This window comes from Salvelinus sp. IW2-2015, linkage group LG17 (genome assembly GCF_002910315.2).
Source record: "Salvelinus sp. IW2-2015 linkage group LG17, ASM291031v2, whole genome shotgun sequence".
In the NCBI taxonomy this organism is placed as follows: Eukaryota; Metazoa; Chordata; class Actinopteri; order Salmoniformes; family Salmonidae; genus Salvelinus; species Salvelinus sp. IW2-2015.
In genome coordinates this window covers 33,915,071-33,929,693 of record NC_036857.1, presented here as the reverse complement: position 1 = coordinate 33,929,693, position 14,623 = coordinate 33,915,071, and the positions used below count along the sequence as shown (strand labels likewise).

Here is a 14,623-nt window from a genome sequence, read left to right as displayed (position 1 = left end):
GAGAGAGAGAGAGAGAGAGAGAGAGAGAGAGAGAGAGAGAGAGAGAGAGAGAGAGAGAGAGACGTCTCACCTCTGCTGAAATACACTGTAGTACAATTGTCTGGAGTACTGGCGTGTGCAGACTGTGTGTGAGTGTGAGCGCGTGTGTGTGTACTCTAAGTGTTTGAAGCAATATAGCCTATCCTAGTGTCAACATTATTGCAACACTGCTCAAAAGCTGTCACTGTTGATAGTTGTTTGACCAAAACAAGCTCAACCTCAGTCAAACAGTCTCTATATAACTTATACGTGTGTCATATGTCAATATACCAGCTGGTTAAGAAGGGCTTGCAAGCTCGAGTGTGAGAGTTGAGGCTTCCGTCTTGTGTTGTCTAACACTATAATAACCCTCACGCACTCCCAACTATAGCAAATACACACACACACACACACAGTCAACACCGCTCCTAAAATTACACACACTTACAATCCGAGTTGTCAGACGCCTTTTCTGTGACACCTGTCTCGAGGAGTTAATCGTTGATTTGGGCTCTATTTATACTGGGATCTCTCACGCACACACACACAGGCTAGAGCCATCTTACACCTCTGGATGCATTTTCAGTTCACTGGCATTAGAGACTGGTATTGAGGATGCCAAGCGGGCCGTGCGGCTCAAATTGCCATCCGCTGGACAAAGAAAACGTCCGGTCTCTGAATAGAACATAGATTTGACCTTGTGCTTCTAAAATTGCCCTACAATTTGTCTTACATGCCATTTTCTCTTCTCTCCCTTCTTTTCTCTCTCCAGGCATCAGATCCCATCCCAGCCAAGAAGTCTAAACATGAAGACTTCCCATCGCTGCCCCTGTCCGCTGAGAAAGAGAAGCAACCCGATTGGTTAAGATCCCTCTCGGCTTCAGACAATACGGGGCTCAACTGCATCCAGCCCAGACAGAGACCGTCAGCTTTCAGGCCCTGGTCCCCTAACCTCTCGGCCGGGGACAAAGAGACGCCCAACCGCCCTCTGGCTACACTGAGAGACAGGTGAGCTCAACATACGCACAACAACAAACAACAGCACACTACCCTGAAGAAACACGCATGTCGACATAGTACACCAAGTCCATGCTTTAAACACACATCAATCATCCAAGCCTCTAAAACAGGGGTATCAAACATCGCGAGGGTGTCCAATCCAGCCCGTGGGTGGTTAGAGTAAAAATACTTTAAAATGACTCAATATACTTTAAAATCACTACAACCAAATCGAAACTGTGAAGAAATGATTATGGACCAATATTCACACTGTCCAGCTCCAGCACTGTCCAGCTCGATAATAATCACTGTGCACAGTCAATGGACCTACATTCATACAGTTTATTTATTGACAGTCAGGGAGCAAAAAAAATAAATAAAACACATGGATAGAGAGACTATTTTTTTGCAAGTTTCGACGTCAAGGAAATATAACCACTTTTCAGAGAGTCCCTCCGGACTTTGGTGAAGACCGAATGCTCCCCCCGGGACAAAATGAGTTCAACACCCCTGCTCTAAAACAATGAAAACCCCCCACTGTTTAAAAGCAGCAACAGTTTGGTTGTTTTGAGAGCACAACCACGGCAGCCATTTTGGATGGGAATTTTGTGCTCATTCCTATGTCATGGAGTTGCTCCCTCCCGGCATGCCTCACGATCAGGAGGGCCCACCGGCTTGTCTGGGTGGGCTGAGGTCAGGGGGTAGAGCTGACTGTACCGCCGCCTCCCACACGGCACCACTCACACACACTCAACCGTGTGCACCCACTCGGAGTGAATCACATAAGCACATAATACACACATTACATTCACACATGTGCACAGGCACACACACTTAATCTATTCAATTTTTCACTTAGTAGGAGTGAATATCTAACAGACTATTACGTGTGGCTGTTGAACCCATTTTGGATTGTGAAATAAAGTGTCACGCATGCTCATTGTTAGCTCATTGTCAAAGCATCCGCAACATTCGAGATTCTTTCCCTCTTTCCCTTCCAACCAAAGACACCGAAAAACCAACCACCTCTCACATCCTCCTCTCTCTTTCTTTCTCTCCCTCTTAGCTTCTACAACTTCAAGACGATGGAGAGTGCCGTGGCCCCAAACGTTGCCCTCACGCCCCTCCCCCTGGCAAAGGCGGGGCCACTGTCCCCGTCCGTGCCCAGCACCTTCCACCCCAGCGCCAGGGAGGCCCCAGGAGAAGGGGCCATCCCCAGGCCCCGGAAGAGGATGGCCACCGTGGAGCTCCCGCACCCAGGCCCCGAGCCCCTCTGCCCCCCATCAGCAGCAGCCAGCAAGCCCCCACTCCAGGAGGACTCAGAAGTTGAGATTGAGGTGGAGAGCCGAGAGGAATGTGAGTATCCCAGAAACATGTCATGTTTGACGTGAAAGATTAAGGTTGTCAACGGCCGGAAACCTCTTTCTCTGACTCAAAACTTAACATTACTCTCTCTCTATCCTCTCTTTCCCCAGTCACTTCGTCCCTTTCCTCCCTCTCCTCCCCATCCTTCACCTCCTCCAGCTCGGCTAAGGACCTGAGCTCGCCTGGCGCACAGGGCCCAGTGTGTACACTGACGTCGGCTGTATTGACCCCAGAGGGTGGCCCTCTCACTGGGGTAGCAGCAGCAGCAGTGGCAGTGGTGTTGGCCCCTGATGTCCCCGGGGCCGGGGGTCTTGAGTCGGAGCTGGAGACCCTGAGGCACACACTGGACAGCGGGCTGGACTCCAAGGAGTCTAAGGAGAAGTTCCTGCATGAGATCGTCAAGATGAGGGTGAAGCAGGAGGAAAAGCTTGGCTCAGCCCTGCAGGCCAAACGCAGCCTCCAACAGGTACAGAGACCCATCAATCAACTATCCTATATCCCAATTCATGTACCCTGAGTATACTAAACATTAGGAAAGCCTTCCTAATATTGAGTTCCTAATATTGAGTTTGACCTCAGAACAGCCTCAATTCGTCGGGGCTTGGACTACAAGGTGTCGAAAGCATTCCACAGGGATGCTGGCCCGTGTTGACTCCAATGCTTCCCACAGTTGTGTCAAGTCGGCTGGATGTCCTTTGGGTGGTGGACCATTAATGATAAACCCAGCAACATTGCAGTTCTTGACACACTCAAATCTGTGCACCTGTCACCTACTACCATACCCCGTTCAAAGGCACTTAAATCTTTTGTCTTGACCATTCACCCTCTGAATGTCACACATACACAATCCATGTCTCAATTGTTAAATTACTTAAAATTCCTCCTTTAACCTGCCTCCTCCCCTTCATCTACACTGTTTGAAGTGGATTTAACAAGTGAGATCATAGCTTTCACCTGGATTCACCTGGCCAGTCTATGTCATGGAAAGAGCAGGTGTTCCTGATGTTTTGTACACCCAGTGTATATTTAATCAAATGTCCATAAATATTTATAAAATATATAGAATTGCAGAGACAGGTTGATGAACTATCCCTGTGTGATGGGGAACCTTGGCTAAGATCTGACAACTCCCAGGGCTAATGTCTAGGTTTTAGCCCTATTCTTATGCCAGTTTGTCTTAGTTTCCTCAAACTCTTAAGTGCCAGACAGAGGGCAAAATGTTAAGAACTCAGATGACTGGCGGCTTACACCATGACTTGGCAAAAACATTTTAAATGGATGTTGCTGCAAAAGCAGTCGGAGCAGACTTCTTTTTATATTTTGGTATTGGAAAGAAACTATTTCTTAAACCAACGACAACTGTCTGTGGGTGTGTGGTGCTGTGGTGTGTGTGTAGTGTGTGGTGTGTTGTGTGTGTGCTGTTTGTGTTTGTGTGTGTGTCGTGTGTGTGTTGTGTGTGTGTGTGTGTGTGTGGTGTGTGAGGTACACAACGTGCCATCCTCCGAGATGGAACATTATTCAAAAGTTCCACTTAATACCAAATTAGACATTTTTTAAATTGAGCAAGTAGAACGGGATATTTGTTTCTGTCTTTTTTTATCATACTTTTAACAAACAGCTAACAAAGCTTGACACAGACATGCTTGCTGTCAGTAGGTTCCCATGAGAAGGGTGTCTACACACACAAAGAGAGAGGAATCTCTTAGTCTCTCAGTTTCAAAAGGAAGAGAAACCTCACCATGTTTTGCCCTCTCATATCCTTAACCCTTCACTCAGAGACCTCAACCATCCCTATAGTAAACACTGTGGTCTGTGCGTATTGAAATAGGAATTCTAGTACATGTACAGTATACGGAGGAAAGCTCTATTTGTGACCTCCATGAATGTATCAGTAGCTAGCCTACACGTTGATTAGCTTCATCCCTTGACTGAAACCCACTGACTTGTTCAATTACAGTTGAAGTCGAACGTTTACTATACACCTTGGCCAAATACATTTCAACTCAGTTTTTCACAATTCCTGACGTTTATCCAAGTAAAAAATCCCTTTTTAGTCAGTTAGGATTACCACTTTTTTTAAGAATGTGAAATGTCAGAATAATAGAAGAGAATGATTTATTTCAGCTTTTTTCTTTCATCAGAACTTTACATACACTCAATTAGTATTTTGGTAACATTGCCTTTAAATTGTTTAACTTGGTCAAACGTTTCGGGAGCCTTCCACAAGTCCACATAGGTTGGTGAAATTTTGCCCATTCCCCTGACAGAGCTGGTGTAACCGAGTCAGTTGTAGGCTCCTTCTCGCACACGCTTTTCAGTCTTCCCACAAACGAACAGCACAGGCGGTCTGTGCATATTTTACACAACGCGGTCACGAAATCTAAGGAATCAATAGATTTTGCTCGCCTGAGTAGAGTATATTGTGATAAATTCAGCCACACTACTTGCCAGAGAGTTTTTCAGTATACTTTTTGTGGCTGTTTATTTACCACCACAGAAGATGCGGCACTCAACCACACTCCAGTCAGCTGTATAGAAATAAGCAAACAGAACACTCACCATAGGCGGCGCTCTAGTGGCCGGAGACGTTAATGCAGGAAACTTAAATCAGTTCTACCAAATTTCATCAACATGTTAAATGACAACCAGAGGGAAACAAATTCAAGATCACCTGTAACTCCAACACAGAGAAGTACAAAGCTCTCCCTCGCCCTCCATTTGGTAAATCTGACCACAACTCTATCCTCCTGATCCTGCTCACAAGCAAAAATTAAAGCAGTAAGCACCAGGACTCAGTCTATAAAAAAGTGGTCAAATGAAGCAGTTTTGCTATCACAGACTGAAACATGTTCCGGGATTCTTCCGATGGCATTGAGGAGTACACCACATCAGTCACTGGCTTTATCAATAAGTGCATCGAGGACGTCGTCCGCACAGTGACTGTACCTACATACCCCAACCAGAAGCCATGGATTAAAGGCAACATTCGCACTGAGCTAAAGGGTAGAGCTGCCGCTTTCAAGGTGCTGGACTCTAACCTGGAAGCTTACAAGAAATCCTGCTATGCCCTGCGATGAATCATCAAACAGGCAAAGCATCAATACAGGGCTAAGATTGAATCATACTATACCGGCTCCGACGCTCGTCTTATGTGGCAGGGCTTGCAAACTATTACAGACTACAAAGGGAAGCACACCCGCGAGCTGCCCAGTGACACYAGCCTACCAGACGAGCTAAATCACTTCTATGCTCGCTTCGAGGCAAGCAACACTGAGGCATGCATGAGAGCATCAGCTGTTCCGGACGACTGTGTGATCATGCTCTTCGTAGCCGACGTGAGTAAGAGCTTTAAACAGGTCAACTTACACAAGGCTGCAGGGCCAGACGGATTACCAGGATGTGTGCTCCGGACATGTGCTGACCAACTGGCAGGTGTCTTCACTGACATTTTCAACATGTCCCTGATTGAGTCTGTAATACCAACATGTTTCAAGCAGACCACCATAGTCCCTGTGCCTAAGAACACTAAGGTAACCTGCCTAAATGACTACAGACCCGTAGCACTCACGTCCATAGCCATGAAGTGCTTTGAAAGGTTGATAATGGCTCACATCAACACCATTATCCCAGAAACCCTAGACCCACTCCAATTTGCATACCACCCAAACAGATCCACAGATGATGCAATCTCTATTGCACTCCACACTGTCCTTTCCCACCTGGACAAAAGGAACACTTATGTGAGAATGCTATTCATTGACTACAGCTCAGCGTTCAACACCATAGTACCCTCAAAGCAGGCTGAGAGCTTCAAGTTCCTTGGTGTCTACATTAACAACAAACTAGAATGGTCCAAAGCCTATTCCCCCTCAGGAAACTAAAAAGATTTGTCATGGGTCCTCAGATCCTCAAAGGTTCTACAGCTGCAACATCGAGAGCATCCTGACTGGTTGCATCACTGCCTGGTACTGCAATTGCTCGGCCTCTGACCACAAGGCACTACAGAGGGTAGTGCGTATGGCCCAGTACATCACTGGAGCTAAGCTGCCTGCCATCCAGGACCTCTACACCAGGCGGTGTCAGAGGAAGGCCCTAAAAATTGTCAAAGACCACAGCCACCCCAGTCATAGACTGTTCTCTCTACTACCGCATGGCAAGCGGTACCAGAGTGCCAAGTCTAGGACAAAAAGGCTTCTCAACTGTTTGTACCCCCAAGCCATAAGACTCCTGAACAGGTAATCAAATGGCTACCCGCACTATTTGCATTGTGTGCCCCCCCAACCCCTCTTTTTACGCTGCTGCTACTCTCTGTTTATAGTATATGCATAGTCACTATAACTATACATTCATGTACATACTACCTCAATTGGGCCGACCAACCAGTGCTCCCACACATTGGCTAACCAGGCTATCTGCATTGTGTCCTGCCACCCACCACCCGCCAACCCTTCTTTACGCTACTGCTACTCTCTGTTCATCATATATGCATAGTCACTTTAACCATATCTACATGTACATACTACCTCAATCGCTACATACATACAGCCTGTCTTTTTACTGTTGTTTTATTTCTTTACCTACCTATTGTTCACCTATGACCTTTTTTGCACTATTGGTTAGAGCCTGTAAGTAAGCATTTCACTGTAAGGCCTACATCTGTTGTATTCCGCGCACGTGACAAATACAGATTTGATTTGATTTGATTTTCTATAGGATTGAGGTCAGGGCTTTGTAATGGCCACTCCAATACCTTGACTTTGTTGTCCTTGAGCCATTTTGCCACTACTTTGGAAGTATGCTTGGGGTCATTGTCCATTTGGAAGACCCATTTGCGACCAAGCTTTAACTTCCTGACTGATGTCTTGAGATCTTGCTTCAATATATGCACATCATTTTCCATCCTCATGATGCCATCTATTTTGTGAAGTGCACCAGCCCCTCCTGCAGCAAAGCACCCCCACAACATGATGCTGCCACCCCCGTGCTTCACGGTTGGGATGGTGTTCTTCGGCTTGCAAGCGTCCCCCTTTTTCCTCCAAACATAACGATGGTCATAATTGCCAAACAGTTCAATATTTGTTTCATCAGACCAAAGGATATTTCTCCAAAAAGTATAATCTTTGTACCCATGTGCAGTTGCAAACCGTAGTCTGGCTTTTTTTATGGCTTGTTTCACTGTGGATATAGATACTTTTGTACCTGTTTTCTCCAGCATCTTCACAAGGTCCTTTGCTGTTGTTCTGGGATTGATTTGCACTTTTCGCACCAAAGTACGTTCATCTCTAGGAGACAGAACGTGTCTCCTTCCTGAGCGGTATGACGGCTGCGTGGTCCCTTGGTGTTTATACTTGCGTGCTATTGTTTGTACAGATGAACGTGGTACCTTCAGGCGTTTGGAAATTGCTCCCAAGGATGAACCAGACTTGTGGAGGTCTACAATTTTTTTTCTGAGGTCTTGGCTAATTTATTTAGATTTTCCCATGATGTCAAGCAAAGAGACACTGAGTTTGAAGGTAGGCCTTGAAATACATCCACGGGTACACCTCCAATTGATTCAAATGATATCAATTAGCCTATCAGAAGCTTCTAAAGCCATGACATCATTTCTGGAATTTTCCAAGCTATTTAAAAGCACAGTCAACTTAGTGTATGTAAACTTCTGATCCACTGGAATTGTGATACAGTGAATTATAAGTGAAATAATCTGCCTGTAAACAATTGTTGGAAAAATGACTTGTGTCATGCACAAAGTAGATGTCCTAACCGACATCAACCGACCACAAAACTATCATTTGTTAACAAGAAATGTGTGGAATGGTTGAAAAACATGTTTTAATGACACCAACCTAAGTGTATGTAAACTTCCGACTTCAACAGTATGTATTTTAACACAGTACATTGTGCAGTAGAACTTTTTCAACAGACTTAATGTTACATTAAACTTGCATTGTTAGTTTGGATGAGCTTTCATAACTTAAAAAAAATAATTTTACGCTATCTCTTTATCTATTTTCCAGGAGTTCGCTATGAGTTTCAGAGGATTCAAAGTTGAACAGGGTTTCCTCAGGTAGCTTGTTGTTTGGTTTAGCAACCCTGACTACATTTAATGCCAACTCTTCCTCTGTAGGCTAATGCTAATTAGCTTTTGCTAACCTGTACACGCCAATGGTAACTCAGTAATGCTACTGCTAGTTAGCTCATCCTAATGTTTACGTCAACTTTGTCCCATAGGAGTTGGAGTTCCTGCGGGTGGCTAAGAAAGAGAAGCTCAGGGAGGCCACGGAGGCCAAGCGGAACCTGAGGAAGGAGATTGAGCGCCTGCGCGCCGAGAGCGAGAAGAAGATGAAGGAGGCTAATGAGTCGCGCATGCGTCTGAAGAGGGAGCTGGAGCAGGCCCGGCAGCTCCGAGTGTGTGACAAGGGTTGCGAGGCGGGCCGCCTGCGCGCCAAGTACTCAGCACAGGTGAGGACACACACACACACAATAGGCTACTCAAACCCAGACAGAGAAGAGGCCATAGTCAAAGTGTCTGTAGTCCGATTACATAAACACTCCGAACTGAGGCTAGCCCTCAAAGTAATTGCAGCATTTCTGTCTAACACCAAGGTTAAGCGCTCATTGTCAATGAGGTAAGAAAAAAAAAAGTTTCTTCTGCGTGGTCGAAAACAAATGGGTGTAACCCAAAGAGCACAGACCCAAGATAAGTGCTAGTCTAAAGAGGAAACAGGAAGAGACGTGTAGTTCCTTTTAAGCATCATGGGAAATGTAGATTAGGCAAAACAAAATAGAAGTACACTGGCCTTGAGTCCTAGTTTCTCTAAAAAGAGCAATTTGCTTTCTAGCCCTGTCTTAAAAGCCTTTACTTGAGTGAATGTTTATAGTGTTTGTGGTATTTGGAGAGACAGCTAAGTTAGGTCTGTGTCGCTAGTTCACTGTTGTGTGTCTGGGTCGGGAAGTGGAGAGGCTTAGAGGTTTGCAGTGGCGGGGGAAGGATGTGGCTATGGCGTCTTGCTGTCACACTGGCTGTGTGTGTGTCTGATTTAAGAGTTAAAGAGATGATATTAGATAGTAAACAAAAAAAAACTGAAAAGGCTGAAAGTAGACACACTAAGCAGGTGTATTGTCTGGTTCCTAAGCTCAACCCTTCATGGTGTTTTTTTGTTTCAGATCGAGGACTTGCAAATGAAGCTCCAGCATGCCGAGGCAGACCGCGAGCAGCTCCGGGCAGACCTATTGCTGGAACGGGAGGCCAGGGAGCACCTGGAGAGAGTGGTTAAGGAGCTGCAGCAGCAGCAGCTGTGGCCCAAGGAGCAGAACAAGCCAACCAAGGATACCCCCGCCAACAACTAGCCCCTTCCACCATCAACCCCCTTCCAATCCCCCACCATCAGCACCCCAAAACAAAACTACACCCTCCCCACCCAACCCAACCAGAGAGACTGAGATAACAGAGACAAAATAGAGAAATGCAGATATATGTGCACGTATACATCCTCACAAAAAAATGTATGAGTGCTTGGGTGCATCCTTGACGCAAGAAACAAAGCAAGTCAAACTCTGTATGTGTTACTAGGACAAGCACTGAAACGCACCTCTCCTCCAAAAACTGAAAATTGAATCTGAAAAAGAAGAAAAAAATATAGCACAAAATATGGTTGTGCCTGTATTTTCTCTGAGACAAAAACTGGTGAACATTTTGGATACAGACTTTTCTATGATGAAAAAAAAAATGATAATAATACAAGATATTAGACTGGCCTGTTTAGAAACAAAATGGAGGGCTTTCAAAACGGCAGACGAGCCGAGCAGGAGGACTGGACTCTGCCCACGTGCCCCAGCAGGACTTCTACTCCGTTTCCCGTGAAGAAGTTAAATAATTTTATGACGTTATAAGCTATTTAAGAGACTGCATAGTGATATAAAAAAAAATATTTAAAAAAAATCTTTGATTCTTTGTTCTATCGGAGCTTAAAAAAAGATTTACAAAATATATTAACAGACAACAAGCAAGACAAACTACCACCAGTACCACCATGGTTCGTCGGTGGTGATCCAAGTGAGCAGGCCATTGTGATCCACTGAGGAAAAGTTTCATCTTTTTTTTTTTTTTACTATTCCAGAAATACATAACGTTTACTATGGGAGAGGTGAGGAGGATTGCATTGGACTAGATATTTTATCTCTTTGGAACTTGTAAAGAACTTGTAAAGATAAACTTTGTGATCAATTTGTATCTGGGTGCAATCTGAAGCCCAGACCTTTGCCAGTTTCCCCCGGGACTGTTGGTTAAAACTAGCTTGCCTGTGTTTCCTCCTTTTCATTTGATTACCAAGAGTTGACATGACTTGCTCAAATTAAGATAAAAAATAAAACATTTGAATATTATGATTTTAGGGCTGGAAGTGGCGCCTTTAGCCAGAACCACAAAATGTTATTTTTAATTAAATTATGGTATGTAAATATAGATATGTTTTTTTTACGTTACAATTATAAATCGCACTTTGTCATAACAAAATACTGTTATAATGCATTATACTCCCACTATTGTCTTCAATCTTACATTGGAGAGGACATATCCATGACAAGAACAATATAAATCCAAGTGAGCATTTTGTTAATTATATGCAACTCATTTAAATGCAATGTATTCATGTGTTTAAGACAAAATATTGTAAATAAAATGAGAGAGAAAAAAAGGGTGTACAGGCTTGCTTGCTGATACTGTTTGGGCTGTTGAAAAAAAATGTAATTTCAATCATTTTTTGGCACTAATTATACCATTTTGGTTGTTTAATCAATTGACACTCCTCAAAATAGAAAGATAGTGGGACGTAGGATTGCAAAACACAGAATGTCTTCGAGTGCCCAACTCTCCTACATTTTTGGTATTTATTAATACGCCAATGATTCATCGAAGTTCCAAGGTGTAAAACAGTGCTGTTTGACCAGTCATGGAAAAGCAGTGATTGTTAGAGTCCGAAGACACATTGCTCACATATTTACCTGGGAGAAATTCATGATTAATTAAAAAATACATTTAAAAATGCTCCAAATACACAGTGGGTACAATGCAATCCGAATGTACGTTGTGTTTATGCCATTTTCCTTTGGTTGTTGATGTTCTTGTTGTTGTTTTTAATGTGGGATATTTTTATTGCTTGTCTGTTTTTCCAATCGAAAACTCATATTTTCTTTCATATGCATGACATTTGAGAAGGTTTGCCATACATATAGTCATTATTGGGCATTGATACTGTACATGTAAGGGTTTTATTGTGTTATGCAATATACAGCAAACATGTATTTTTTAAAGAAAAAAACCCACATTTTTAAAGGAAACTAAACTTTGTTTATTACATAGATCAGAAGAAGAACTACTTCACAAGTACACCCCAAAACACAACCCGAAGTTCAAATGCAATGCTGGACAACCTCAAGTGCCTGAAAGTGGGCAGATGGTTTCCAGATCAGGAACACTGACGATGAAGTAATTGTAGCTGGCCCATAGGGACATGCTCAGAGTCAACTCCACCATGGGATGTCATTCCCGTCACACAGTGCAGATGTCAAGCCCATCACACAGTGCAGACACTGTCAATGGAGGGGATACTTTCTTTTTGCACTCTCGAGGGGAGTATCTAGAACATTCTCCCTCCTCTCAGCACTATCCCTCTCGACAGGCCTGACTTGACTACCTTGCTCAAGTTACAAGATGAAGCTATTGCAGTTTACGGTAGTAATTACATTTACTCTACATTATCAACAAATACAATTTAATTACTTATAACTGCTAGAAAAACAATAATATCTGTAATTCATTCAGAAATGCTCTTTCAGAGATATGCATGTCAAAAACAATTATAGGTATCAACAGAAAACGTATGTACCATAGCTATGCGGTATTATAAGGTTAATCTTGGTTGTAGATAAAGATGTTATACCATTTTTACATGATCTGGTCTGTCCATCCAAAGGTGGACATCTCTGACTAGTGAAGAGGGCATTATGTTGAAGCCCCATGTCTTAACCAACATTAGAAAAGGGCAATGTTATTGAGAGACTGACACTGAGTTTGTGACTTTGACAGACCTTAAATTGGCACATTTTATAGTTGTTTTTACACTCAAACAAATTGATATTTGTAGTTTCCTTTTCATGGTTTTCTACAAAAAGGGAGAAAATGACGACATTGGCTCTTCGCTCCCAAGTAAAAGAAAAAAATTGTTAAATTATTTATCATTTTCTAAACAGGAACCATTTTCCTAAATGGACGACAATAAAGCAGCAATAACAGTACATATTCATAGACAAAACTAGCCAGTGTGAAGATTAAAAAAGAAGAATTTACAAATGTAAATAATTTTTCATTTACAATATTGTATTATATATGTACAAGGTTAATCCTTATTCAAAAAGAAATCTTTTCTGACACAATAGCTGTCTTGTTTTTTTGAGTTTGTGTTTTAACCGAGAACATGTTTAAAAAATCATTATTGCAGTGCGTTAGAGAATATACCCTACATAAATATGTTTTTATCCCATTGTTTGAATGTTGTTGTTTTTTTTACTGTAGAGTCTTTATATTGAATGACTTTTTTCACCAGTTCATATATATTTTTAACAATATATTCAATATCAAATAGTTTACCCATGGTAAAAATGAGTCACACAAGAACTACCGCCACCTCGTAGATTTTTTTCCCATCCTTGTATCTTTTTAGCCCTACGCTGCTGCTAATACTATATCAACTTTACAATTCTAGAAATATTTTTATGTAAGAGGAAAATGTGTGCTTTCTCGTTTATTAATGACGCATATAGTATGAAAAAAAAGCTTGGCTTATTTATCTATTCCTTCCTTTCCCTTGTTTTATCGCGCCTTTTCCACCTCCCCCCATCGACACCCTCTCCCTCTCTCATGACACGGACTATATTGTAAAGTAAAGGACTTTATGAGATTATGTTTGAAAATAGCTATGCTTATATACCACAGTGACTGAATGTACAGTGTATAGATGCATTACCAGAAATAAAGTTGTTTGTCCAGATTATATGACCCACTTTTCTTTCTTATAACTGCTGGTTGTTTCTTGCTTGCGACCATGTTTGACTGACATGAATTCATCCCCGTTACAGTTTTTATACATGACAATGACTTAGAATATGTTGTAATAGCTATGCTGTTTACAGTATATATTGTTAATGCTCTTATGAGCATGCATACCCCATTTGATATTGTGGCAGAGGTACAAAGACATGTAAATGTTGCTTAGTCATTGAGCTATTGAGACATTGTACTGTATCTTAGATCATGAATTTAAGATTGAATACATCAAATTCAAACTTTGGAAGACATTTGCTTTTAAGTCGATGTTTCAGACAAAGAGGTAAAACCATTCAGTTACACTCATGAAACATGGTTGTGGCAGAGAGAGAGCACGCCTCCCATCCACATCGATGGGTCCGCAGTGGAGAGGATCAAAAGGTTGAAGTTCCTCGGCGTGCACAATATTATTTTTTTTTAAATACATTTTTGGATGGATACTTGTTGTTTTGTTTACTGTTTGAACAGTCGCTGATATTATATGTGTTTATCAATATGAAATAGACTACTTTAATGAATAGATGAATAGTCAAATATTGTGTCTGCATAGAGCTTGTAGTAAGCTCTAGGTACTGTTGCACTATGTGCATAGTCATTGAACACTGGTCACTTTTATAATGTTTACATACTATTTCAATATCTACTGCTGTACTACATTTTGGCCAATTTTTTGATTTTGGATTATTGTGTGCTTGTTGACATTTACTGCAATGATTGATAGGAACTGGGAACATAAGCATTTCGCAGCACCCGCCAAAACAACTGCTAAATTATGTACGCAACCGATACAATTTGATTTGATAAAATCACTATTGGTCATATTATAATGTAGAGGTAACTGCCAAAATACAGAAAACACCAACATAAAGTGTCTTAATAGGGTGTTGGACCACAACGAGCTAGAACAACTGCCAATCAACTTGGCATAGATTCTACAAGTGTCTTTGTAGTCTTTTGGATGGATGCAACACCAGAAATTCCATAATTTGGTGTTTTGTTAATTATGGTAGAAAAGACTGGGGGGGGGGGCATAGCCATGGTAGACAAAATAATGGGCTGCCCAGAATTTTTGTACATGACCCTAAGCATGATGGGATGTTAATTGCTTAATTAACTCAAGAACCACACCTGTGTTCA

At 42.3% G+C, this 14,623-nt stretch overlaps 1 protein-coding gene across 1 annotated transcript in view; it reads left to right on the top strand.

The window, feature by feature from the left end:
• Window positions 1–13,431, top strand: part of LOC111976488 (ski oncogene-like) — an 87,150-nt gene extending 73,719 nt beyond the window's left edge. The window contains 5 exon segments of the mRNA XM_024005335.2: window positions 791–1,026; window positions 2,084–2,373; window positions 2,493–2,848; window positions 8,614–8,844; window positions 9,550–13,431. Coding sequence (XP_023861103.2) covers window positions 791–1,026; window positions 2,084–2,373; window positions 2,493–2,848; window positions 8,614–8,844; window positions 9,550–9,732 — 1,296 coding nt within the window. The 3' untranslated portion in view covers window positions 9,733–13,431.
• The last annotated feature ends 1,192 nt before the right edge of the window (window positions 13,432–14,623 follow it).